General features: G+C 46.3%; 1 protein-coding gene across 2 annotated transcripts; it reads left to right on the forward strand.

Moving 5' to 3' along the window:
• The first annotated feature begins 1,110 nt into the window (after positions 1-1,110).
• KDELR2 (KDEL endoplasmic reticulum protein retention receptor 2) lies at positions 1,111-26,929 on the forward strand. 2 transcript variants are annotated; one of them, XM_045387900.3, is made up of 5 exons: positions 1,111-1,302; positions 11,345-11,445; positions 17,708-17,866; positions 20,872-21,124; positions 24,840-26,929. In XM_045387900.3, exons 1-5 carry the CDS (start codon positions 1,212-1,214, stop codon positions 24,872-24,874), a joined length of 639 nt encoding a protein of 212 aa, XP_045243835.1. In that variant the 5' UTR covers positions 1,111-1,211; the 3' UTR covers positions 24,875-26,929. The 2 variants fall into 2 exon arrangements, with proteins under 2 accessions (XP_045243835.1, XP_005549136.3); XM_005549079.5 differs by lacking the exon at positions 20,872-21,124.
• The last annotated feature ends 320 nt before the right edge of the window (positions 26,930-27,249 follow it).

Here is a 27,249-nt window from a genome sequence, read left to right on the forward strand (position 1 = left end):
CCCAGTAGCTGGGACTACAGGCGCCCGCCACCACGCTGGGCTAATTTTTTGTATTTTTAGTAGAGACAGAGTTTCACCGTGTTAGCCAGGATGGTCTCAATCTCCTGACCTCGTGATCCCCCCACCTCGGCCTCCCAAAGTGCTAGGATTACAGGCGTGAGCCATCGCGCCCGGCCTAATTTTTGTACTTTTAGTTTCCTCATGTTGGCCAGGATGCTCTCGATCTCTTGACCTCGTGATCCGCTCACCTCGGCCTCCTAAAGTGTTGGGATTACAGGGATGAGCCACCGCGCCCGGTCAAATGTTCACTTTTCTATCTGATTTTGCATTCTCTTTCTTAAAGACAGTCCCTAGAATGGTAAAATCTTCAGACCCCTACATAAACTGCATCTTCCACCCCCACCTTCAATGTTGACCTTATCTTGAGTGAGGCAATCAGAAATCAATTTTTTTCCTCTTGTACCTTTTTTTTGTTTTGTTTTGTTTGAAACAGGGTCCCACTCTGTCGTCCAGGCTGAATTGCAGTGGTACAATCATGGTTCACTGCAGCCTCGATCTCCTGGGCTCAAGCAATCCTCCTGCCTCAGCCTTTCAAATAGCTGGTGCTACAGGCACGCACCATCAGGCCTGGCTAATTTTTTAAAACATTTTTGTAGAGACGTGGGGGGAAGTCTCATTAGGTTGCCCAGGTTGGTCTCGAACTCCTGGGCTCAAAGGATCCTCCGGCTTCGGCCTCTCAAAGTGCTGGGATTCCAGGCATGAGCCACCGCACCCGGCCTTCTCTGACACCTTTTCATACAGTAGGCTTGTAAAGCTCTTTTGATATGTGGGAGGGAAAAAAAAGATCCCCAGGGAGTGGTGTTATTTCCAAAAAGTAAAGGAAACTGCTGGACCCCAGGAGAAGCCGGAAACCCGGTAGGGAAAAGTTGGCCGACAGTCCGGGGTCTTCTTGCAAGGGAGTCCCTACGAGCTGCCCTGCAGAGCCTGAGCTGGGGCGCGCCCCCTTTAAGGGGCGGGGCAGCGGCGGGGCCTGGCCCAACTCTCCCAGGCTGCCCCGCGCGCGCGCGCCGGCAGTTCGGCCACGTCCCTGGCCACGTCGCGGCAGCTCTCGCCATCTTCGCCGCTTCCTCTCAGGGGCCGCCGCTGCCTAAGCCGCCCAGCCCCGGGGCCGCCGTGCTGCACCGACCGCCGCCGCCGCCGCCGCCGCCGCCATGAACATCTTCCGGCTGACTGGGGACCTGTCCCACCTGGCGGCCATCGTCATCCTGCTGCTGAAGATCTGGAAGACGCGCTCCTGCGCCGGTGAGCGGCGGGGGAAGGCCCCGAGAGGCTCGGGCGCGGGGGCCGGGTCTCGCCGAGGACCCGCAGACCTCGGCCACCCCACGGGCCAGGGACCTGCGCCGGCCCGACACACCCCCTCGGCCGGCCTAACGGGTGCCCGGACCCGGGGGGCAGCGGCCTGCGGGCCCTCGGGGTGAGCGCCGGGCCGGTGTCGCAGCGCCGGGCCCCGCTCTGCACTCGATCGCCGCGCGAACTTGAGCCGTCGGGGCGCACCTGGCTGTGCGGGGCCCTGCTCTGTCTGAAAAGTTGGCGTGAGGCGGGGGATCCGGCAGGCGTGGCCCCTCCCTGGGCTTGAATAGGGTCCCTTCTCCGGCTGAGATCCCGCGTGGGGGTCCCGGGGTTGCAGGGAACCCGCGAATCAATGGGACAGGCGGGAGGAGGATGGGCAGGACCGCGGCCGGCTGGGCCTGACGTGGCAGCCCAGCCAGCTCAGGAGGCGGGGCGGGCGCAGGGAGAGGTCACCCGGCTCCCCACCCTGCCCGTGCAAGGCCCAGGTTCTAGGTGTGGTGTAGTGGGGTCGGGTCAGGCCTGTCCTTAGAGTTGTGTGGGCATCACCCAAGCCCTTGGGTCCAGGATCACACCCGTTGCGGAGGGGCTTGCGGGGAGGTCTCAGCGATTTTCTTGGCGTAATTAATGCTGCTTTGGGAAACGATCTGGTTTGTCAAACTCTTAAGTGCCTCCATCTAATAATGGGTTCTCTTAAAACTGTAGCGCCCGGGGGCCGCCGAGGCCTCCTATGGGTTCCTGCAGTTTCTTACTCCACGTCACCAGTGAGTTGGCTGCTGCCCTGTTCAGGAGTACAGATGTCATGCAGGCACTGCTAGGAGGCAGTGAAAAGAGTCTTTCCCAGATAATAGTTTTGAACTTTTACATTTCGTTAAAGGTATAATACTTGAGAGTTTTTAACTTATTCTTTTTTTTTTTTTTTGGAGGCAGGATCTTGCTCTGTCACCCAGGCTGGAGTGCAGTGTGCGATCACTGCTCACTGCAGCCTCTACCTCCCCTGGCTCAGGTAATCCTCCTGCCTCAGCCTCCTGAATAGCTGGGACTCCATGCATGCACCACCACGCCTAACTTTTTTTTTCTGGCTATTTTTCGTAGACACAAGGTTTCACCATGTTGCCCAGGCTTTAACTTTCTTAAAAATTCCTTAAACTTATTTTTGATGCTCAGCGAAATAATTTTTGTTGAATTCAAGAACTAAATTTTTTCAGAGGCAGTAAAAGATGATCCTGAAGGATCTGGGTGGCAGAGACTCTATTTACCTGATTTATTTCTAAAAGTGTTGGCATGTAAAGTCCCACTCACTTCTCTGATTCTGCTATCTGCAGGCCTCCCCTATCTCCTTGGATCATAACTGAGATCCAGGAAGTAAGCAAAGCCCAGAAGACCTTTGAGCAGTTAAAATGGGTGTTACAAAGTCCGTGTGCCAGTGTGTTTGACTTGGAGGTGATCTCTCAGTTGATACATAGTTCTGAGAGGCTCCATTGTATGGTTTCCAATGACAACATATCATTGCAGCAATGTGGATAAGTGATGTTGAGGCACTTGCTGTATATCAAGTAGTCAGCCGAGTGCTTTATATGGCTTATCCCAGGTAGTCATTAAAATAACCTTAGGAGGGCCGGGTGCGGTGGCTCATGCCCATAAACTCGTCACTTTGGGAGGCCGAGGTGTGTGGATCACCTGAGGTCAGGAATTCGAGACCAGCCTCAGCATGGAGAAACCCCGTCTCTACTAAAAATACAAAATTAGCTAGCCGTGGTGGTGCATGCCTGTAATCCCAGCTACTTGGGAGGCTGAGGCAGGAGAATTGCTTGAACCTGGGAGGCAAAGGTTGCTGTGAACCGAGACCGCGCCATTGTACTCCAGCCTGGGCAACAAGAGTGAAACTCCGTCTCAAAAAAAATAAATAAATAACCTTAGGAGGTAGGTGCTATTGTTCCCATTCTGTGGAGGGGGGATATGAGTCTTAGGGAGTCAAATAAATTTAGTGATATAGCCAGGATTAAAGCACAATTAGTAAGTAACTCAAAGGATTGGATAGATGAATGTCTAAGGGAACCTAAATAAACATTTGATACCAAACCACGATGTTTAGATCCTTTTTTGTCACACGCAGATGATGTTACCTTTTTTTTTGTTTTTTTTTTTAAAGAGTAGGACCGGTGTCTCACTCTGTCCCCCAGACTGGAGTGCAGTGGCTGTGTCACGGCTTACTACAGCCTCAAACTCCTGGGCACAAGTAATCCTCCCTCCTCAGCCTCCTGAGCGGCTGGGTACAGGTGTGAGCCACAGTGCCTGGCGATGTTACTTTTAATCTTTAGTTTTGCTCCAAAATCTTTGTGTGAGTCTCTTTATTTTTTTCCATATGTTTTTCAGAATCCCCTCCTCTGGCAAATCATTAAGCCTTGAAGTGTGCTGTCTCTTAAACTTTATCCAAACTAAGATATTTGGGAGAATTCAATGCAACTCCAGAATAATGATTTCTTTGGTTTTTTTTTTTTTTTTTGGAGAGTAAGTCTCGCTGATGTGCCCCAGGCTGGAGTGAAGGGTGTGATCTTGGCTCACTTCAACCTCGGCCTCCCGGGTTTAAACAATTCTCTTGCCTCAGCCTCCCGGGTTCAAGCGATTCTCTTGCCTCAGCCTCCCGAGTAGCTGGGACTACAGCTGCCTGCCACCACGCTCGGCTAATTTTTGTATTTTTAGTAGGGACGGGGTTTCACCATGTTGGCCAGGCTGGTGTCGGTCTCCTGACCTCATGATCCGCCCACTTCACCCTCACAAAGTGCTGGCATTACAGGCGTGAGCCACCGCACCAGGCCGTTCATTTTTTACTATTCACTGTTTTCATTTGAGAGATTCAGGAGCATATCAGGAAAATATGAAATACTTCAGCTAAAATGCTAACGAAGGAAGAGAAATAGATCAGTTAACTTTGTGTGTGTGTTTGCCAAGTATTCCAGGGACATTATTAAACTGTTCTTGTTCTCAGACTTAGGATGATTTCTGTCCTGGTTTGTATGTTTTCCTGATTTTAAGTAAATCACCCAGATCATTTATTCAGAATTATATGCTAACTTTGACAAGCTGCTTTGTTTTTCCATACTAAATTATAAAAGTTGTTTAGAGTCTTTTGAAAGAATAAGAATTTGATAGGAGTTTCTCAGATGACTGGAATAGAAGACACGTGCATCCAGATTGTGTTTCTCATTTTGAAAATACTGATACTGAGGTTCATTTTTAGGATTTTAGCACCGATTTTGAAACTTCTGTTTTAGTCTCAGAACCATGGTGCTTTTTACCCCATAAGGGTCAGGGATGAAGCTGACTCGTGCAGAAGCTGGAGATTCTGTGTTACTCGTAGTCAGATTCCAGAACAGCTGCCTTTAAGGACCATTTTAAAGTGGGGGCGGTGAGTTGATCATGTTTGAGTCTGCATTCTCTTGTGGCTGTATCTGCTATTGTCTTTACAGAAGAGTGCCAAAATGGAGTGTGAGTTTCTCCTATTCTGAATTATTGCAGCTCGATCCATAGTATGCTCAAGTTGTCACTTTATTTTTGTCCTAAACACTGACCTACATAACCTTGGAAGAACAAGCGGTGGTTTTAGATGAAGGGCTTCCTATTCAAATTTTCCTGTAGGCCAATGGTTATTAGTGCCGTATCTACTGTAGTGCTGTATCTATTAGTAGTGTGTATCTACTGTAGCTAGTGATCAGTAGTGTGTATCTACTGTAGCTAAAGGAGTCTTGCTGAGATCCACGACCCTGGGCCTTCCCCCATAAGTCTCTCTCCTTCCCTCCTACCCCTGTCGCTTAGGTTGTTGTTAGCTGTTATGTAGGTTGTAAACTTTTCATCCTACCAAACACCATACTGAAGCTTATGGTGTCCATACATTTCACATATGGGACAGTTGATATTTTTGGAGTAATATAGTGGGTAAGATGGGGAGTACTCCAAGAAGCTTTTGCATCACCTGTGCAGCTCCCTCTGTAGCTGTTGTCGCCTCTGCTCCTTTGAGCGCCAGTCTCTGAGTAATCATTACTCTCAAACATTTATTAACCACCCACCATGTACAAGGCACTGGCACACAATTCAGAACAGCAGCTTGCAGCTATTAAAAGTTTTTGTTCTCGGCCAGGCACGGTGGCTCACGCCTGTAATCCCAGCACTTTGGGAGGCCAAGGCGGGTGGATCACGAGGTCAGGAGATTGAGACCATCCTGGCTAACATGGTGAAACCCGTCTCTACTAAAAATACAAAAAAATAGCTGGGCGTGGTGGTGGGCGCCTGTAGTCCCAGCTACTCGGGAGGCTGAGGCAGGAGAATGGTGTGAACCCGGGAGGTGGAGCTTGCAGTGAGCCAAGATCGTGCCACTGCACTCCAACCTGGGTGACAGAGCGAGACTCCGTCTCAAAAAACAAACAAACAAAAAAAACAAAACAAAAAAGTTTTTGTTCTCGGCCGGACTTAGTGGCTCATGCCTGTAATTCCAGCACTTTAGGAGGCCAAAGTGGGTGGATCACTTGAGCACAGAAGTTCAAAACCAGCTTGGGCAGCATGGCAAAACCCTGTCTCTACCAAAAATACAAAAATAAGCCAGCCGTGGTGGTGCGCTGTGGTCCCAGCTACTCAGAGGCTGAGTGGGGAGGATCACTGGAGCCCAGGAAGTCGAGGTTGCAGTGAGCCGTGATCACACCATTGCAGTTCAGCTTGGGTGACAGAGTGAGACCGTCTCAAAAACAAAAAAAAAAAAAAAAAAAAAAGTTTCTATTCTCAAGAAAGCTGTAATATAGTTGAAATGATATGAAAATGTACAAAAGATGGCCAGGCGCGATGGCTCACGCCTGTAATCCCAGCGCTTTGGGAGGCCGAGGTGGGTGTGTCACCTGTCAGGAGTTCAGGACCAGCTTGGCCAATATGGTGAAACCCATCTCTACTAAAATTACAAAAAAGTTACTTGGGCGTGGTGGCTCGCGCCTGTAGTCCCAACCACTTGGGAGGCTGAGGCAGGAGAATCGCTTGAACCCAGAAGGCAGAGGTTGCAGTGAGCCGAGGTTGCAGTGAGCCGAGGTTGCGCCACTGTGCTCCAGCCTGGGTGACAAGAGCGAAACTGTCTCATAAAAATAAAAATAAAAAATAAATACTAGGGCCGGGCGCGGTGGCTCAAGCCTGTAATCCCAGCACTTTGGGAGGCCGAGGCGGGCGGATCACGAGGTCAGGAGATCGAGACCATCCTGGCGAACACGGTGAAACCCCGTCTCTACTAAAAAATACAAAAAAAAACTAGCCGGGCGAGGTGGCGGGCGCCTGTAGTCCCAGCTACTCGGGAGGCCGAGGCAGGAGAATGGCGTAAACCCGGGAGGCAGAGCTTGCAGTGAGCTGAGATCCGGCCACTGCACTCCAGCCTGGGCGACAGAGCAAGACTCCGTCTCAAAAAATAAATAAATAAATAAATAAATAAATAAATACTAAACTTTGCTGATGGACATAGAAGATGACCTGTATGTATGTTCATACTGCAGTCCTGGAGAGCACCCAGGCAGGCTGGTGAGGAAGAAAGATGACATCTCTCCAAATTGATTTCTTAATTCAGAATATTATCAAAGCTAAAGACAATAAACTGAGTGAAATAATTTGTAATATACCTACGTGACAAAAGGTTAATATCTGTAATAAAGTACTCCTGCAAATAAAAACCCAGCGGAAAAATGGGCAAAGTTGGCAATTCACTGAAGAATCACAAAAGACCAATGAAGCATGAAAGGATGCCCAGTCTCACTAGGAGTTAGGAATTTGAATATTAAAGTAGCAGTGCGGGCCAGGTGTGGTGGCAGTGCTTTGGGAGGTCAAAGCTAAAGGATCACTTGAGGCCAGGAGCTTGAGACCAGCCTGGACAACAGTGTGAAACCCTGTCTCTACAAAAAAAAGGAAACATTAGGTGGGCGTGGTGGCGTGTGCCTGTGTCTTAGGTGCTCAGGAGGCTAAGGTGGGAGAGTCACTTAAGCCCCAGGCCGCAGCAAGCTGTGATCATGCCATCATACCCCAGGTTGGGCAACAGAGTGAGGTTCTGTCTCAAAAAAAAAGGGGGAGGCGGGCAAATAAAGAAAAAAGAACAGCAGTGCATACCACTGGGTAGGGAAATGTTGGCAAAGATGTGAAGAAAGGGTCTTTTGATTTGGTGTTAGTAGATAGGTAAATTGACATGGCCTTTCTAAGAAGAAATTTGACAGTATCAAATTTTAAAATGTTCATGTCTTATTTTTGGTTTATGTGTTTTAATTTGCATTATTTTTGTTATGGATTAAAAAATTTTAATTGATACATTATGATTGGATCTATTTATGGGGTACAAGTTGATGTTTTAATACATGTGTATGTTATATAGTCTAATCTGAGTAGTTATTTCCATCACCTCATGCGTTTATCATTTCTTCATTTGAAAACCTCTCTTCTAGCTATTTTGTAATGTGTAATACCTCATTGGGAGGATTGCTTGAGCTTAGTAGGTCAAGGCTGCAGTGAGCTATGATTGCACCAGTGTACTCCAGCCTGGACCACCACAGAGAGAGACCCTATCTCCAAAACAAAACAGAAAACAAAAGACATTTAACCTAGCCCAGTAGGATAAGACAAGAATGATGTTAAGTTTAATGATTGATTTCCATTTAACAAGTTGTACTCCTTAATATGGATGTTTGGTATATTTGGTATGGGGATGTCAGTTTCAGAAGCATTTATTGAGTATTCTGGGAGAGCTTATTACCTGGTAACCTTAGCATGTTTTGATCTCAAAGTGGAGAGAAACTGACTAGGAGAGCTGCTCTGGTTTAATAGCAGGTATTCTACCCCCAAACTCTCCAGGAGATTCTTGCCCCACCCACTTCTGTCTTCAGCTAGGATTCCTGTTTTCCTATGAAGATAGGATAGTTTTGTTGTGTTAAAGGAAGAAGCTCCTACTTCCTAATTAGGATCCCGGGCTAGGGAGAATGGTGTGGGACCACATTAGCATCTGCAGATTTCCAGCAAGGCGGTCCTGCGTGGATGCTACTCCATGGACAGACTGCAAACCACCCACTGCCCTGTGTGCACTCGGGGCTCTCTCGCCCTCCAGCTAGTAGTAAATTAGGGCAGAGCCCTATTTACAGTCACAGAGACACAGTATGACCTGCACATTCTTCACAAGTGTTCTCCCAAAATACCACGAAATGACATGCCCCCATGACATGAAGATAAAATGAATTCCATTTTCTTTTGTCCATTTATTCATTCAGCAAATATTTTCTGAGTCCTGCTGTGTGTCAGGGCCCAGTGTCCCATGCAGGGAATACAAGATGGAATAAGGCATGACCCCGGCCTTTAAAGATCTTGGTATTGAGTGGGGTTTTGGGGGAGAGGAGAGGCAGGAACCACATCATCACAGTGTATTTTTATAAGTACTGTAATTGGAGCTAGGGCAGCAGCTGGCATGAAGTAGTTCCCCTTATGTGCTTGCTGAATGAATCAACAGTCCCAAGGGAGGGTATCTTCAGAGATGACCTCCCGGAGGAGGTGGGATGTGAGCTGGGTCCCCATGGGGGGCTGGTAAAGACAGTATGATGGACCCTGGTTTTCAGTATAGGAATTCTGGGAATGAGGACACAATTTCAAATCTACCTGACTTCCAAAGTTCTGTTAGAGTAAAACCCTTTCCCACAAAATTCATCTATCTGTATCCTGTATGCCTATATTTAAAATATTGGAAAGAACCATATAGGAAGTAAGCTAGAAATTGATTTCTCAAGGCTTCAACAAACACCAGGTATGGTCTGACTGCTCCCTGTTCTTTCTTCTTCCCCCTCCGAAACCTCCAGTTTTCTTGGATAGCAGCAGCCTTGTTATTTCCCCTTTGGAACATTGATCTCTGTAGGAAAAAATAAGTTATCCGTTACTGGGGAAAAGACTAAGCAGAGCAGATTTACTGTCTGTGTCTCCTCCTTTGGCCCTTGAAGTTGGTTTCTATTGATGGATCTGGAAGGGTGGCATCAACATTTTCTTCCATTTCTATTTAGGTGTGTATGTGAATAGGCTGGGACTACAGTTATTCATCTGAGAAAGTAACATTCTTACATTCAGGCTTTCAGTTTCAGCAAGCTGCAAAATGATTGTTCCTAAAATATTGAAAAACAACGTGTAATACAAAAATTAGCCAGGCGTGGTGGCGCACCCACCTGTAGTACCAGCTACTCAGGAGGCTAAGGTGGGAGGATCACCTCAGCCCAGGGAGGTCAGAGGTGCAGTGGGCTGTACTTGTGCCACTGCACTCCAGCCTGGGCAACAGAGTGAGACCCAGTCTCAAAAAAAGAAAAGAAAAATAATGTGCTTTTCCACGTTCCAGAGGAGTGTTGTGAATGATTTGGGTGAAAGTTCATTTAACATTTCTGTTAAATTCATACTTAATAAAATGTGTAATAGTGTGAAGTTTGCATTATAGATGAGGGTAGGTGGGTTCTGACATTTAGTTAGTCTTCAGTTTCTTTAATGCATTCGCTCAGTCTCCAGCATCTGAAACCCATAGTTCATGTCCTTTGTCAAGTAAATATTTGGTCAAATATAAATGTCAGAAAAGCTGTGTGCACACCACATAAATGTCCAGCCTTCCTGGCTGAGTGTGGCTGTGCCATGCAGTGCTCTGGAGGTGGGTTGGTGGTTGGAGGTGGAAACACAGTTTCAAGGCTTTAAAAAAGACAGCTGCTTTTGAAGACCGGCTGTAGTTGTGGGTTACCACCTTCATGTTGTCCTAGCACTCAGGAACATTTTTATACAAATACAGTGGAATTTCTGTTTATTTTATTTTAATTAATTTGTTTTTTGAAACAGGGTCAGGGATGTGACCACAGCTCCCTGCAGCCCCAACCTTCTAGAGTCACGCAATCCTCCCACCCCAACCTCCCATGTAGCTGGGACCACAGGTGTGTACCACCTTGCCTGGCTGTCACTTTTTTATTTTTTGTAGAGAGAGAGTCTAGTCTCAAACTCCTGGGTTCAAGCGATCCTCCCGCCTTAGCCTCCCAAAATGTGGAGATTACAGGCATGAGCCACTATGCCCAACTGAGACGGAAGCTTTAAAAATCTTAACATATCCAAGTAATTGCCGCTCTTAGCAAAGAAGTCACCATGGAAAGGTGATGCCATTATTCCAGCGGGAGTTCCTGCCCAACTCTTACCTGAGTCAGTGCTTCTCACTCGACTTCTCATCCCCCTTAATCACAGTAGACTCCATCTCCATTCTCAAAAGATTTCTCACCATGGAGATATTGTTTTATGATGCAAAGAAAGGCCCGGGCGAGATGGCTCATACCTGTAATGCCAACACTTTGGGAAGCTGGAAGGATTGCTTGGGCCCAGGAGTTCAAGACCAGTGTGGGTAACATGGTGAAACTCCATCTCTACAAAAAATGTGTTTAAAAATTAGCTGAGTGTGGTAGCTCACACCTCTAGTCCCAGCTACTCTGGAGTCAGAGGTGGGAAGATTGCTTAAGCCCAGGAGGTCAGGACTGCAGTGAGCTATGATCGTGCCTCTGCACTCCACCCTGGGCAGCAGAGGGAGACCCTGTCTCGGCGGAAAAGAAAGAAAAGAAAAATCTGAATGTAAGAGACAAGTTATAACACTAAGTGACAGCAGAATTATTGAGAAATTTGTTCCTGCCTGAGGAGATATGTTTGAGAAATATAAGATTCCTTTGAATGATACACATTCTGGCATAATGAAGCCCCTTTCCTGTGGTCGCCCTTTATAGTGAGACAGAAAAACCTGTTAGAGCCTCCCAAAAGGGGCATGTTTGGGAACGTTAAGGGATAGAAAAACTACAACTGCTCTTGTTCATTCAGAGCCCTCCCCAGACCTGGGCCTTTGACCCCACACACCCCTCCTTCCCTGTCTGCACTCCATGTACAGTGTGATCCACAGGAATCCTAAAGCTCTGCAGGCCTTTCTAATACTTCCCTTCTGTTTCTCCAGGTATTTCTGGGAAAAGCCAGCTTCTGTTTGCACTGGTCTTCACAACTCGTTACCTGGATCTTTTTACTTCATTTATTTCATTGTATAACACATCTATGAAGGTATGGTATGCCATCCACTGGAGTGTATTTCATCTACAGTGCACAGGTCTATGGAAACTTAATTTATGTCAGCTGTATATTTTTAATTAAAATGCTCCAAAAATAATGTCTTAATATGCTGTTCTTGACTTTAAAACTTTCACACCACCTTGTACATATAACTGGGAATAAACGAGTTATCAGTAAGCATACATTTTTGGTTTCAAACAGTAGTTAATTAAAATACTTTGAAGTTAGAGCTTTTTTTATTTTAGGTTCCTTAAGTATGATAAATCTAAAGCTCTCGATAGCTCTATAAGGAAGAGGGGTAACCATTATATTTTCAAGCCGTGGGAAATTACAGAGTCCCCAGAGAAATCCAGCAAGTTGGTACATAACAAGGAATGAAAGCAGGACTCCTAGTTGCAGTGTCTCATTTTGCTGCTGTGTGAGGAACTGTGTATAGGTTTCTACCTTTTTTCTTTTCCACTGAGTCAGTTTTTCTTAAACTGTTGTGTATGTGTCATTTTTATTACATTTGCCATGCTTAAATGATCTGTATGCCATCATTTACTTAGTAACATATTTTTTAAACCTTTCAACTTGTCCGAAGCATTAGTATCTATAACACCTTTGTTGTCTTTCTTGTATTTTTTTGAATTCACATTAAAACAAATGTATAACTATTAAAATTCAAAATGTTTGCATACCACCTAACACTTTGTGTACCACTGGTGGCGCACACCCCATACTGGGGGAAGTTGTAGACCACGTGAGCTTCAGTTCTTTCGCACAGTGTTGAATTCATGCTTGTGAACACCTATAGAGCTGGGAACTGAGGATGTGGCAGAAAATAAGCAGAAGTTTCTATTCTGGTGTGGGAGAGTACACAGATCATGGCAGTACAAATGACTGCAATTTATGGTGGGTGCTACAAAGGAAAAGTATAAGAGACTGCGAACCTATGGGTATAAAAAAAATGAAACAGGCTAGGCACAGTAGCTCATGCCTGTAATCCCAGCACTTTGGGAGGCCAAGGTGGGTGGATTGCTTGAGCCAAGGAATCCGAGACCAGCCTGAGCAACATAGTGAGACCCTGTCTCTAAATATATATGTGTGTGTGTGTATATATATATACACACACATATATATATATATGCAAAAATTAGCCAGGCATGGTGGCATACTCCTGTAGTCCCAACTACTCGGGAGGGTGAAGTGGTACGATCGCTTGAACCCTGGCGGTTGAAGTTGCAGTGAGCCATAATCACACCACTGTACTCCAGCCTGGCAGCCTGGGTGACAGAGCAGGACCCTGTCTGAAAAACAAAACAAAACAAAACAGGGGCTCTCGAGATATGTAATAGGAGTCTGATTTCTTTCTTTCTTTCCTTCATTCTACAAATACTGAGCACCTGTGCACCAGGCACTATTCTAGGACATTTGGTTATTAGCACACCCAAGAAAGTAATATTTAAACTGAATCCTATTTGGTATGGCATCTAAACAACCTCCCCCCAACATTTTGTGTTCAGGAGCATTTTCATAAGCACTGTTGAAAGAAGACAAAGCAATATGTGAGTCTGGTCTTTACTAAAAAGCAAATTTGAGTCACTTATAATGGATTCTTCATTACCAAGTGATGGGAACCTAGTATTCAGGAAGTGAGCTTACTTAAAAATGGTTAGGAGCTGGGCGCGGTGGCTCACGCCTGTAATCCCAATACTTTGGGAGGCCGAGGCGGGTGGATCACGAGGTCAGGAGATCTAGACCATCCTGTAAATGGTGAAACCCCGTCTCTCCTAAAAATACAAAAAATTAGCTGGGCGTGGTGGCAGGTCCCTGTAGTCCCAGCTACTCGGCAGGCTGAGGCAGGAGAATGGCGTGAACCCGGGAGGTAGAGCTTGCAGTGAGCCGAGATTGCGCCACTGCACTCCAGCCTGGGTGACAAAGTGAGACTCCGTCTCAAAAAAAAAAAAAAGGTTAGGTCCCCACTTGTCTAGGCAAGTTAAAACTTGAGATGTGTGAACAAGAATCCTCCCTCCCACTCAGGATGCCCAGGTTTCCGAGGAATCCATGCTTGCTTGGTTGTAGTTTCTAAGCACAATGTCCTGAAAGTCTGGCCTGAGACCTGAGGTGCTCGTGTCTTTTTACTTTAACTTTTATGTGCTGGTGAGAGGAGAGAAGCAGCTGTTCTTCTCCAGCTGCTGCTAAGGCCTTAGTGGAAATAACGTCCATTAAGTTTTTATTAACGTTGAGCTGGCCGCAGGCTAGGTCCTGGTGAGAGGCCTGTCTGCTGTGAGCCTTGGCTGGATGTGCTGAGGGGGTTCAGTGCACATGTAGATGGTATGTGTTTTGTTTATGCATGTAGATTTTGTTTTGTATTTATTCACATATGTGCACATATATTTTTGTGTGGAGAGAACTCCTGTAATAGTGTATTAATGTTCCTTGATTCCTTTTGGGGGTAGTTCTTTGGTATATGGGTATGAACAACAATTTTAATACCATGTTGACTGTTTATTTGCAAATATGAAGTGTCAGGGTCAATTTAGTGTCTTCGTAGTTTTTTAAAAGCATATAAGGGCTTCATGACTGCTGTCAATTTCCTATTAAGTCATCTGCCTAGATGTTCTCACATTGTCTTTCCTGGGGAGAAGTAGTGCTAGGCAGGACAGCTAGCTCTCAGGTGTTTCTGTTCCTGGACTAAACCTGCTATTTGATCCTTGAGCCTAATTTCTGCAGTCTGAGAGTTGATGTAATTTTAGAATATCAGACTTTTCTTTGGGGTCAGAGAAATACATGTTATTTGGCCTTTTTAAAAAAATTTTTGTATTTTTCGTAGAGACGGGGTTTCACCATGCTGGCCAGGCTGGTTTTGAACTCCTGACCTCAAATTATCCACTCACCTTGGCCTCCCAAAGTGCTGGGATTACAGGCGTGAGCTACTGTACTTGTACACCAGTTTCTTATAAAGTTAAACTTATGGCTGGTCATGGTGGCTCACGCCTGTAATCCCAGCACTTTGGGAGGCCGAGGTGGGTGGATCACGAGGTCAGGAAATCAAGACCATCCTGGCCAACATGATGAAATCCCGCTTCTACTAAAAATTAGCTGGGTGTGGCGGTGTGCGCCTGTAATCTCAGCTACTGGGGAGGCTGAGGCAGGAGAATTGCTTGAACCCGGGAAGTGGAGGTTGCAGTGAGCCGAGATTGCACCACTGCACTCCAGCCTGGCGACAGAGCAAGGCTCCGTCTCAAAAAAAAAAGTTACACTTAACATATGACCCAGCAATCCGACCCCTAAGTACATACCCAAGAGAAGTGAAAACTTACATTCACACCAACACTTGTACGCAAATGTTCACAGCAGCTTTATCCACTGTCCTCCCAAATCAGAAACCACCTGTCCTTCAACTGGTGAGTGAATAAATAAACTGGTGCATCCATACAATGGACCACCAATGGACACAGCTATAAAAGGAACAAATTATTAATACTAGGCCCTCACTTAATGTCATTGGTAGGTTCTTGAAGTGAAACAACATACACTGAAGCCAGTTTTACCGTAGGCTAATTGACATGAGTAAGAGTTAAGTTCCTACAGCATATTTCTGGTCCCCAAAACACCACCAGACTTTTAAATAAAGACCCAAAACAGGCTGGTGCAGTGGCTCATGCCTGTAATCCCAGCACTTTGGGAGGCCGAGGTGGGCGGATCACCTGAGGTCTGGAGTTCAAGACCAGCCTGACCAACATGGTGAAACCCCGTCTCTACTAAAAATATAAAAATTAACTGGGCTTGGTGGCGGGCGCTTGTGTTCCCAGCTACTTGGGAGGCTGAGGCACAAGAATCGCTTGAACCCGGGAGGTGGAGGTTGTAGTAAGCCGAGATCGCACAACTGCACTCCAGCCTGGGCGACAGAGTGAGAGTCTGTCTCAAAAAAAAAGGCCCAAAACAAATGTGAGCTATCAATTTTTTTTTTTTTTTTTGAGACAGAGTCTCACTCTGTTGTCCAGGCTGGAGTGCAGTGGCGTGATCTCAGCTCACTGCAAGCTCCGCCTCCCACATTCACACCATTCTTTTGCCTCAGCCTCCGAGTAGCTGGGACTACAGGCACCCGCCATCAAGCCCAGTTAATTTTTTGTATTTTTTTTTTTTTTTTTTTTTTTTGAGGCGGAGTCTCGCTCTGTTGCCCAGGCTGGAGTGCAGTGGCCGGATCTCAGCTCACTGGAAGCTCCACCTCCCGGGTTGACGCCATTCTCCTGCCTTAGCCTCCCGAGTAGCTGGGACTACAGGCGCCCGCCACCTCGCCCGGCTAGTTTTTTGTATTTTTTAGTAGAGACGGGGTTTCACCGTGTTAGCCAGGATGGTCTCGATCTCCTGACCTCGTGATCCACCCGTCTCGGCCTCCCAAAGTGCTGGGATTACAGGCTTGAGCCACCGCGCCCGGCCTTTTGTATTTTTTTAATAGAGACGGGGTTTCACCGTGTTAGCCAGGATGGTCTGGATCTCCTGACCTCGTGATTCGCCCACCTCGGCCTCCCAGAGTGCTGGGATTACAGGCGTGAGCCACTGTGCCCAGCCAGTGTGAGCTATATATTTAAGAAAGATTAATAAAAGCAACATAATTATTTATCCAATTTTTAGTGAATCAGTGCGTGATGGTGGGTCATAGTGGTGGTGGGTTAAATCAAGAAGTATATGTTTGCAGGCTGGGTGCTGTGGCTCACGCCTGTAATCCCAGCACTCTGGGAGGCTGAGGTGGGCGGATCACGAGGTCAGGAGATCAAGACCATCCTGGCTAACACGGTGAAACCTCTCTCTACTAAAAAAATACTTAAAACTTAGCCGGGTGTGGTGGCGGGCGCTTGTAGTCCCAGCTATTCAGGAAGCTGAGGCAGGAGAAGGGCGTGAACCCAGGAGGCGGAGCTTGCAGTGAGCCCAGATCGCACCACTGCACTCCAGCCTAGGCGACAGAGTGAGACTCCATCTCAAAAAAAAAAAAGTATATGTTTGCAAAGCAAAAATTATAAGGAGTACCTCCTACTACCATAAAGTTAAAAAACAATAACAATTATAGCAGGCTCACTGAGTGCTTTTGTACTACATTGTTTATTGTACGGTTGTATAATTATTGTATATTACTTTATGAATTTTTATTTTACCATAATTTTATTTTTTTATTTTTTTATTTTTTATTTATTTTTTTTTTGAGACGGAGTCTCCCTCTGTCGCCCAGGCTGGAGTACAGTGGCCGGATCTCAGCTCACTGCAAGCTCCGCCTCCCAGGTTCACGCCATTCTCCTGCCTCAGCCTCCCGAGTAGCTGGGACTACAGGCGCCCGCCACCTCGCCCGGCTAATTTTTTTGTATTTTTTAGTAGAGACGGGGTTTCACTGTGCTAGCCAGGATGGTCTCGATCTCCTGACCTCGTGATCCGCCCGTCTCGGCCTCCCAAAGTGCTGGGATTACAGGCGTGAGCCACCGCGCCCAGCCATTTTACCATAATTTGTATTCATTTTCCAACCCACTTCAGTTCAGGGTCCCAGGTGGCCAGAGCCTATCCCAGCAGCTCAGGTTCAAGAAGGGAACTTTCCCCCACTGCACAGGATGCCATTCCATCACAGGGCGTGCTCTCCCACACCCACACTCACACTAGGATAGTTCACATGCCAGTTCACCTAACAAGCACATCTTTGAGATGTAAGAGGAAACCATAGTATCTGGAGAAGACCCACATGGACCCGGGGAGAGCGTGCGAACGCCATGTGGACAGTGGCCCCAGCCGGGAACCAGTTTCTTTTCTCATCAATGTTACAACGAAAGGATGTTATTGGCAGACCTGCTGTATACACAATAAGTTTGGTTGACTCTCAAATGCATTAGGCTAACTGAAGTTGGACTCAGAAGGCAACATACTATATGACTCCATTTATGTGGCATTGTAGAAAAGGCAAAACCACGGGCGAAGAAGTGTGATTGCATTGCAGGAGGTGAAGGAAGCCTGGGGGAGCTTGACTGCAAAGGGGCAGCATAGCAGAATTTTGGGGGTGATGGAACTGTTCTGTGTCCTAATTTTGGTGGTGGTTATGCCTCAGAACTGAACACCTCCAAAAAAGAGAATTTTACTATATATAAGTTTTAAAATTCCAAAAACAGGCTAAGGAAGAAAATCTTGCCTTTCCAAATACATGGGTAAAAAAAAAAAAAAAAAAAAAAGCTGGGGGAGCTGGAACAGTGGCAAGGTATTGACACCTGGTATTTTTTTCTTTTGCTTGTAGGTTATCTACCTTGCCTGCTCCTATGCCACAGTGTACCTGATCTACCTGAAATTTAAGGCAACCTACGATGGAAATCACGATACTTTCCGAGTGGAGTTTCTGGTGGTCCCTGTGGGAGGCCTCTCCTTTTTAGTCAATCATGATTTCTCTCCTCTTGAGGTTAGTTTAAAAGGTTATTTAGGGCCAGGCGTGGTAGCTCATGCCTGTAATCCCAGCACTTTGGGAGGCCGAGGCAGAGTTCGGCCTCCACTTTGGGTGGGTCATGAGGTCAGGTGTTCGAGACCAGCCTGGCCAACGTGGTGCAACACCGTCTCCACTGAAAATACAGAAAATTAGCTGGGTGTGGTGTGCACATGCCTGTAATCTCAGTTACTCAGAAGACTGAGGCAGGAGAATCGCTTGAACCCAAGAGGTGGAGGTTGCAGTGAGCCGAGATCACGCCATTATACTCCAGCCTGGGTCACAGAGCAAGACTCTTGTCTTGGGGGAAAATAAAAAAGAGGTTATTTAGGGCTGTGCCTGGTGGCTCATGCCTATAATCCCAGCATTTTGGGAGGCCGAGGTGGGCAGATCACTTGAGGTCAGAGGTTCAGGGCATTCAGCCTGGCCAACATAGTGAAACCCTGTCTCTATTAGAAATACAAAAATCAGCCATGCGCGGTGGCTTACGCCTGTAATCCCAGCACTTTGGGAGGCCGAGGCGGGCGGGTCACAAAGTCAGGGGATTGAGACCATCCTGGCTAACACAGTGAAACCCTGTCTCTACTAAAAATACAAAAAAATTAGCCGGGTGTGGTGGCAGGCGCCTGTAGTCCCAGCTACTTGGGAGGCTGAGGCAGGACAATGGCATGAACCCAGGAGGTGGAGGTTGCAGTGAGCTGAGATCACACCAGTGTACTCCAGCCTGGGTGACAGAGTGAGACTCCATCACAAAAAAAAAAAAAAGAGAAATACAAAAATTAGCTGGGTGTGGTGTTGTGCGCCTGTAATCCCAGCTACTTAGGAGGCTGAGGAAGGAGAATCACTTAAACCTGGGAGGCGGAAGTTGCAGTGAGCCAAGATTGAGCCACTGCACTCCAGCCTTGGCGACAGAGTGAGGCTCCATCTAAAGAAAAAAAGTTATTTAGTGGTCATTTCTGGTCATCTAGGTGAATGGACCTGTTTGCATGTTTGCAGATCATGTAGGTTTTCATGGGGTTTTTTGTTTTTATTTTCTGGTTTGGCAAACTCTAGTGCAATGTTCATGACTGGTGTAAAAAATCATAGATGAGAATTAAGCACCCACATATTTGGGTGTCTGCTGACAGCTTACGGTCTGATTCATTTGAAATAGAAACTGTATTTCATTATCTTGACTTGTGTGGTACCAAACACAGCCCTGCCCGTACCAGTGTTGGAAGAACACAGTCTCCCTCCTGTAGCCCACATTTTGTTTCCTTTTCATGTACAGATGTGCACTGATGTTGTGTCTATTACCCTGCGTAGCAGCACTCTGCACCTCTTGCCTTTAGGAAAGGTGGTTTGTGGTGCCCCTAGCACTGTGCAGTGCACTGATCTGCTCCCGAGTACCTCTTCTTTTACCTCTTCTTTCCTTACTGAACAGGCAAATGGTGCTGCTCCACATCCTGGGACCGATCAAGTCACTGTGCTACTCTGAGTGTCTGATGGATGCTGGGAGTGCCTGGACTTTTTTTTTTTTTTGAGACGGAGTCTCGCTCTGTCACCCAGGCTGGAGTGCAGTGGCATGATCTCAGCTCACTGCAGCCTCTGCCTCCTGGGTTCAAGCAATTCTCCTGCCTCAGCCTCCCGCGTAGCTGGGATTACAGGTACCCGCCATCATGCCCGGCTAATTTTTGTATTTTTAGTAGAGACCAGGTTTCACCATGTTTTCCAGGCTGGTCTTGAACTCCTGATCTCAGGTGATCCACCTGTCTAGGCCTCCCAAAGTGCTGGGATTACAGGCGTGAGCCACCACGCCCGACCATGCCTGGACTTTTAAAACACTCAAGGACCCTCTGAAAGTCCTTCTGTTATCATCATGAATAAAGTCATATGTTGGGCAGAGAATTTCCATAATTACAATTCTGACTTCTACCCCTTTGATTTAACCACACCAGAAAGCTTAAGGAATAAGAAAAATAGTAAAAATATTTCAGTAGTCTGGCAAGATCAGTCAGCGAGGAAAAACAGCAGCAAGGAAGTAGAAGGAACTTATCAATTATCAGTATTGTCAACCCTGGCGGAAAGCAGGGTTCATTTGGTATCCCAGATCTGGAGCAGGACAAGCTTGTCCAGGAGAAATGTCTGTATGTAGATTCATAGAAAATTGAGGCGGGAAAAATAAACCTGGAGAGACAGGGTGATGAAAATTCAAAGTGGTAGAGATGTCCAGGTTACCCAGCTTGTCACACTGGCAGTGCCCTGCCTCTTAAAGGTTGCTTAAGTTTCTGTGATTTATGCCAGGAGTCCTCAACCCCTGGGCCACTGACTGGTACCGGTTCATAGCCTGTGAGGAACCAGGCTGCCCAGGAGGAGATGAGCGGTGGGTGAGCAAGTGAAGCTTCATTGTATTTATAGCTGCTCCCCATCACTCACATTACTGCCCAAGCTCCACCTCCTGTCAGATAAGTGGTGGCATTCAGTTCTCATAGGAGCACGAGGCATTCAGTTCTCATAGGAGTACAAGGTCTATTGTGAACTGCACATGTGGGGGATCTAGGTTGCGTGCTCCTTACGAAAATCTAATGCCTGATGATCTGTCACTGTCTCCCATCACCCCCAGATGGGACCATCTAGTTGCAGGAAAACAAGCTCAGGCTCCCACTGATTCTGCATTATGATGAGCTATATAATTATTTCATTGTATATTATAGTAATAATAGAAATAAAGTGCACAATGATTGCAATGTGCTTGAATCATCCCGAAACCATCCATCCATCCTGCTGGTCTGTGGAAAAATTGTCTTCTATGAAACCAATCACTGGCGCCAAGAAGGTTGGGGACCACTGGGTTATGCAGTTGCCAAGTTGTTGTTCTGTTTTGGGCCAACATGCCCCACTCCCCACTCATCTTAAGCTGCTTTGTGGTAAAGCAAGCAAGAGCGTTTCCTTTGAGCTTCTGGTGGGCAGTGGGTCCTGATGGAAGCTTGCCATTTCTCTTCTAGATCCTCTGGACCTTCTCCATCTACCTGGAGTCCGTGGCTATCCTTCCACAGCTCTTTATGATCAGCAAGACTGGGGAGGCCGAGACCATCACCACGCACTACTTGTTCTTCCTTGGCCTCTATCGTGCTTTGTATCTTGTCAACTGGATCTGGCGCTTTTACTTTGAGGGCTTCTTTGACCTCATTGCTGTGGTGGCCGGCGTAGTCCAGACCATCCTATACTGTGACTTCTTCTACTTGTACATTACAAAAGGTATGTTGGATGTGGCCTGCGTTGTTTCTAGAGTCACATGTTCTTTTAGGAGCGCCCTTGCCCGGCACTTTTCTAACCGGGCACTCTCTCATAAACTGGCTCCAGAGAAACACTTTTGTGATTGACCAGTAACATTCTGGATCAGGATGTTGTTGTTTTTTTTTTTTTTTTTTTGAGACAGAGTCTCACTGTCGCCCAGGTTGGAGTGCATTGGCCGGATCTCAGCTCACTGCAAGCTCCGCCTCCCGGGTTTACGCCATTCTCCTGCCTCAGCCTCCCGAGTAGCTGGGACTACAGACGCCCGCCACCTCGCCCGGCTAGTTTTTTTTTTTTTTGAGACGGAGTCTCGCTCTGTCACCCAGGCTGGAGTGCAGTGGCGCGATCTCGGCTCACTGCAAGCTCCGCCTCCCAGGTTCACGCCATTCTCCTGCCTCAGCCTCCCGAGTAGCTGGGACTACAGGCGCCCACAACCGCGCCCGGCTAATTTTTTTGTATTTTTAGTAGAGACGGGGTTTCACCGTGGTCTCGATCTCCTGACCTTGTGATCCGCCCGCCTCGGCCTCCCAAAGTGCTGGGATTACAGGCGTGAGCCACCGCGCCCGGCCGCCCAGCTAGTTTTTTGTATTTTTTAGTAGAGACGGTGTTTCACCGTGTTAGCCAGGATGGTCTCGATCTCCTGACCTCGTGATCCGCCCGTCTCGGCCTCCCAAAGTGCTGGGATTACAGGCTTGAGCCACCGCGCCCAGCCGATGTTGTCTTTTTAAATATAAGAATCCTTTTTCTTTTGCAATCACTTTTCCTAAAATGACACATTTTCACTAAAAAATTCATCTGGTGTTTCAGTAAACATAACACCAGATACCTCTCTGTGCATACACAGACACATGACTTAAACTGTACATGCTGTTCTATACACTGCTTTTATCCCACTCACATTTTTCATGTCACTAGAAATCTACAAAATTTTCAGTAGCCACAGAGTGTTTCATTATGTGCATGTACCATAATTTATTTACCCAGCCCCCTGTTCATGGCTGGTCAGGCTGTTACTGGTTTGCTGTTAAAATCCAGTCATTATATCAGCATCCTTGTTTTTTGCATTTGTATGAATATAGGACATGTGAACTTTACAAAAATTTGATGAAAGCTATCATACTTGTTCAGAAAAAAAAAGCATATTTATGCCGGGTGCGGCGGCTCACGCCTGTAATCCCAGCACTTTGGGAAGCCAAGGTGGGCGGATCACGAGGTTAGGAGATCGAGATCATCCTGGCTAACACATGAAATCCTGTCTCTACTAAAAATACAAAAAAAATTAACCAAGCGTGGTGGCAGGCACCTGTAGTCCCAGTTACTCGGGAAGCTGAGGCAGGAGAATGGTGTGAACGCGGGAGGCAGAGCTTGCAGTGAGCCGAGATCGCGCTACTGCACTCCAGCCTGAGTGACAGAGCAAGACTGTCTCAAAAAAAAAAAAACATATTTATGCATATGCACCCAAATGCATGCATATAGTTTTGGGGGATTCAGGAACCTCTGAAACCCAACCACAGATCCCAGGCTAAAAATCCAACTATACAATAAAATTCCTAATGGTGGAATTGCTAGGTAAAAAGCATATATAGGTCGGGTGCGATGGCTCATGCCTGTAATCTCAGCACTTTGGGAGGCCGAGGCGGGTGGATCACCTGAGGTCAGAAGTTTGAGACCAGCCTGACCAACATGGCGAAACCCCAACTCTACTAAAAATACAAAATTAACTGGGTGTGGTGGCACATGCCTGTAATCTCAGCTACTCGGGAGGCTGAGGCAGGAAAATCTCTTGAACCAGGGAGGCGGAGGTTGCAGTGAGCTGATATCACGCCATTGCACTCCAGCCTGGGGAGCAAGAGCAAAACTCTGTCTCAAAAAAAAAGAGCATATATATCTTATATAGCTTATATCTTTCCTTTTTTTTTTTTTTTCCTCCAGAGCGAGTCTTTCTCTCTCGCCCAGGCTAGAATGCAGTGGCTTGCTCTCGGCTCACTGCAACCTCTGCCTCCCAAGTTCAAGCGATTCTCCTGCCTCAGCCTCCCGAGTAGCTGAGATTACAGTCACACACCACCACACCTGGCTAGTTTTGTTTTGGTTTGAGATGGAGTCTCGCTCTGTCACCCAGGCTGGAGTGCAGTGGCACGATCTCGACTCACTGCAACCTCCACCTTGCAGGTTCAAGTGATTCTCTTGCCTTGGCCACCCTAGTAGCTGGGACTGCAGGCATGCACCACCACACTTCGGTCTCCCAGAGTACTGGGATTACAGGCGTGAGACACCGCGCCTAGCCCTTTTTTTTTTTTTTTTTGAGACAGAGTTTTGCTCTTGTTGCCCAGGCTGGAATGCCGTGGTGCAATCTGGGCTCACTGCAGCCTCCACCTCCCATGTTCAAGGGATTCTCCTGCCTCAGCCTCCTGAGTAGCTGGGATTACAGGCGCCCGCCACCACACCCAGCTAATTTTTGTATTTTTAGTAGAGATGGAATTTCTCTATGTTGGTCAGGCTGGTCTCAAACTCCCACCCTCAGGTGATCCGCCCGCCTCAGCCTCCCCAAGTGCTGGGATGACAGGCATGAGCCATTGTGCCCAGCCTAATTTTTGTATTTTTGGTAGAGATGGTTGTGCCCAGCCTAATTTTTGTATTTTTGGTAGAGATGGTGTTTCGCCATTTTGGCCAGGCTGGTCTTGAACTCCTGACCTCAGGAGATCCGCCCACCTCTGCCTCCCAAAGTGCTGGGATTATAGGTGTGAGCTCCCTCACCTAGCCATCTTTTGTGGTTTTTTTGTTTGTTTGTTTTGTTTTGTTTTGTTTTGTTTTTGAGACCTCTGTCGCCCGGGCTAGAGTGCAGTGGCCGGATCTCAGCTCACTGCAAGCTCTGCCCCCCGGGTTTATGCCATTCTCCTGCCTCAGCCTCCCGAGTAGCTAGGACTACAGGCGCCCGCCGCCTTGCCCGGCTAGTTTTTTGTATTTTTTAGTAGAGACGGGGTTTCACCGTGTTCGCCAGGATGGTCTCGATCTCCTGACCTCGTGATCCGCCCGTCTCGGCCTCCCAAAGTGCTGGGATTACAGGCTTGAGCCACCGTGCCCGGCCAACAATTTTTTTTTTTTTTTTTTTTAAAGAGACAGGGTCTCATGCTGTTACTCAGGCTGCAAGAATGCAGTGGTGTGATCCTTCCTCACTGCAGTCCCAAACTCCTGGGCTTAAGTGATCCTCCCTGCTCATCCTCCTGAGTAGCTGGGACTACAGATGCATGCCACCACACCTCTTTCATTTTAAAAAATCTTTTTATAGAGATGGGGTCACTCTCACTTTTTTTGCCCAGGCTGGTCTTGAACTCCTAGCTTCAAGGGATCCTCCCACCCTGGCCTGCCAAAGTGCTGGGATTACAGGCATGAGCCACTGCACCCGGCCTTTATGTTTTAGTACCCAGAATTTCACAGGCCTCCCTACATAAGCTATATTTTACTATATATTGATTAGGGTGAAAGTCATAGTAACAAAAAGCCACTATGAATTTAGTGGCACTTTCGATTAAATTTGTATTTTTAAAATACAATTGCTTATTTCCTATACCTTACTATGTAGAATCTTGTGTGTGGGAGACTTCTAGGAATGGGAAGAAGGAAGCTAAGTTTGTCAATATCAGTAACCTTTTGTTTTCCTTTCTTCTCTTTGAAATTCTAGTACTCAAGGGAAAGAAGCTCAGTTTGCCAGCATAAGTGCCAAAGATCATCACCAGCATCTGTCCTTCAGGGTGCTCGGACAGAATTCTTACCACAGCAAAGGCATAAGATGCTTGATACGGAAAATCAGAAACTTAACTCTTTTGTTGCAGATAGTCATCAGTGGCTCTGTAAGAACGCAGAGGAAAAGAGCCAGAAGGTTTCTGTTTAATGCATCTTGCCTTATCTTTTTTTATTACTGTGTACAAAGATTTTTTTACACAAAGAAACTTAATGCTGTATTAATAAATTCAGTGTGTAGCTTCAATTGGGATAGTTTCAAAAGTGAAGATTTTGTGAGGAATAAGTGCAAACTTTTTTTTTAATTTTAAAAAATTCTTTGAAACTGTTGAGTCTTTGTGTCTGCAATGAAATTGTACTCCTTGACAGTTGGTAGATTATATATTCTTCCATCCCTCAAACTTGCATTCCACTATATTTATTTTTTGGCAAAAGATGAGCTGTATTTGTTTGAAATCTGAGACACTATGTTCAATTGGATGTATCTGTTCAAATTTATTCCCATGTGACGTGGAAGTCCTTCGTTGGATGTCACAACACTACATTTGAGGTTGGTAAGGATGACTTGGAGGTCCATGGTTTTCATTACCAACATTTTAAGATTCTGAATGTTGATGGAGTCTCACTGAAGAGTCACCAAAGGTGCCTGCCCTCTTCCTCTGCTGCGAAGTGTCAGTTGGAGACTGTCCCAAGGGTGCTGAAGAATCCAGCGGCAGGAGTTCTGGCTGCTTTCCATCTGAGTGCGGGATGGGAGGGGCATTCATGATCATTTGGATATAGGAATCTACTCCTCTGAGGAATGGAACACAAGTAGTTACCTGTCACTTTCATTTATAATTCCAAAAGATGACTACAACCATGTCCATGCTCAGATTCAAACAGTTTTCCATATCACTTTTGGGTGGTAAGATGATTTACAATTTTTTTTTTTAATTGGCAGCACCACTAACCATTCCTTATATTCTTTTTTGTGTGGTTGGTTTTTTTCTTTTTATTTAACCCACAGCTGACATCATAGTTTCTTGTTTTGTTTTCCAGAGCTCTTGCATGACTTACGTTACCATCCTAAAAAACACTATATTAAACACAGAATAAATTGTCTTTTTTATGAATTAGGCTTTTTGAACATCCTATGTTGGGATGATTTTTTTTTTTTCAATTGGCAACAAAAGCTCTGTAGGGCTGCAAACATTTAAAGTCCACATAATCATCTGTAAGACATGTATTTTGTGGAAATACTAGAATTTTTTTTCCTGATTTTGCCATTATATGGATTTGCTATTTTTTTATTAATGCAAAAGTATATGACTTTGTTTTTTATGTGATACACCATAAATATTAAAGTGTTGAATACTAACAGTGCTGACGACAAGAAGGATGTAGTATTTTTGCTTTCTGCATTACAATGTCTTCTGGAGGAAGGAAGCAGGATGGGTTTCATTTGTATCTAGTGTGTGTCTTAACATCTTTCTAAATCAGCAGTGTAACTGCATAGTTTAACTTCCTGTCTGTGTGCCTCATTTTACTTTTCCCTCCTTGCCTCATGTTTTGGCTTTTGTGTATCAGAGCATCTTTCCTTGCAGCATCCTAGTCTTGCTTTAGTTTCTGTGGTCTCTTTTCATCCTCCTTAAGGATTCTGAGTGTGGAAGGAGGCTGGGAAGTCTAGTGCAGTAGGTGAGCAGACATCTTGCTGCCCAGCCCGGGGTGGGTGGGGCGCACACCTGTCTTTGTGCATGCAAATCCAACACACCTGGCGCATCCTCTGGAGAGCATGACGCATGGAAAGGTCTGGAAGCTCTGCATAGTGATGCCTTCTGCAGTCATCCTACCCAAGTAAAAGTAACTTTGGCTATGTTGTTACCACCGTTTTGGTCACCCAGGAGGACATCTTAGCAAGGGTGCCTGCGAGCGAGTGTGGGACTGGGCCTCATCCTTGCCGGCGTTGGAAACCAAGGCCTTGTATGCCATGCCTTATGAAGCACTGTTTCACAGTTACTTTCACTTCCCAAATAAAGGTTACCAGGTAATTAATATTTTTATTGAGGTGTTTATTTGTGTGTTTTTCAATGTAAGCATCATGAGAAATAAAGCAAAGTTCAGAGATTTGCCCCATAACTGATATGATAGGAAAAGCTGCTTTCCAGCCAGGCCTGGTGGCTCATGCCTATTATCACAGCACTTTGGGAGGCTAAGGCAGAAGGATCACTTGAGGACAGGAGTTTCAGACCAGCTGGACAACATAGCAATACCAAATCTCATTTAAAAAACTAGTAAAAGGCCAGGTACGGTGGCTCACGTCTGTAATCCCAGCACTTTGGGAGGCTGAGGTGGGCGGATCACGAGGTCAAGAG

The sequence above is a fragment of the Macaca fascicularis genome, chromosome 3, assembly GCF_037993035.2.
Source record: "Macaca fascicularis isolate 582-1 chromosome 3, T2T-MFA8v1.1".
Lineage (NCBI taxonomy): Eukaryota > Metazoa > Chordata > Mammalia > Primates > Cercopithecidae > Macaca > Macaca fascicularis.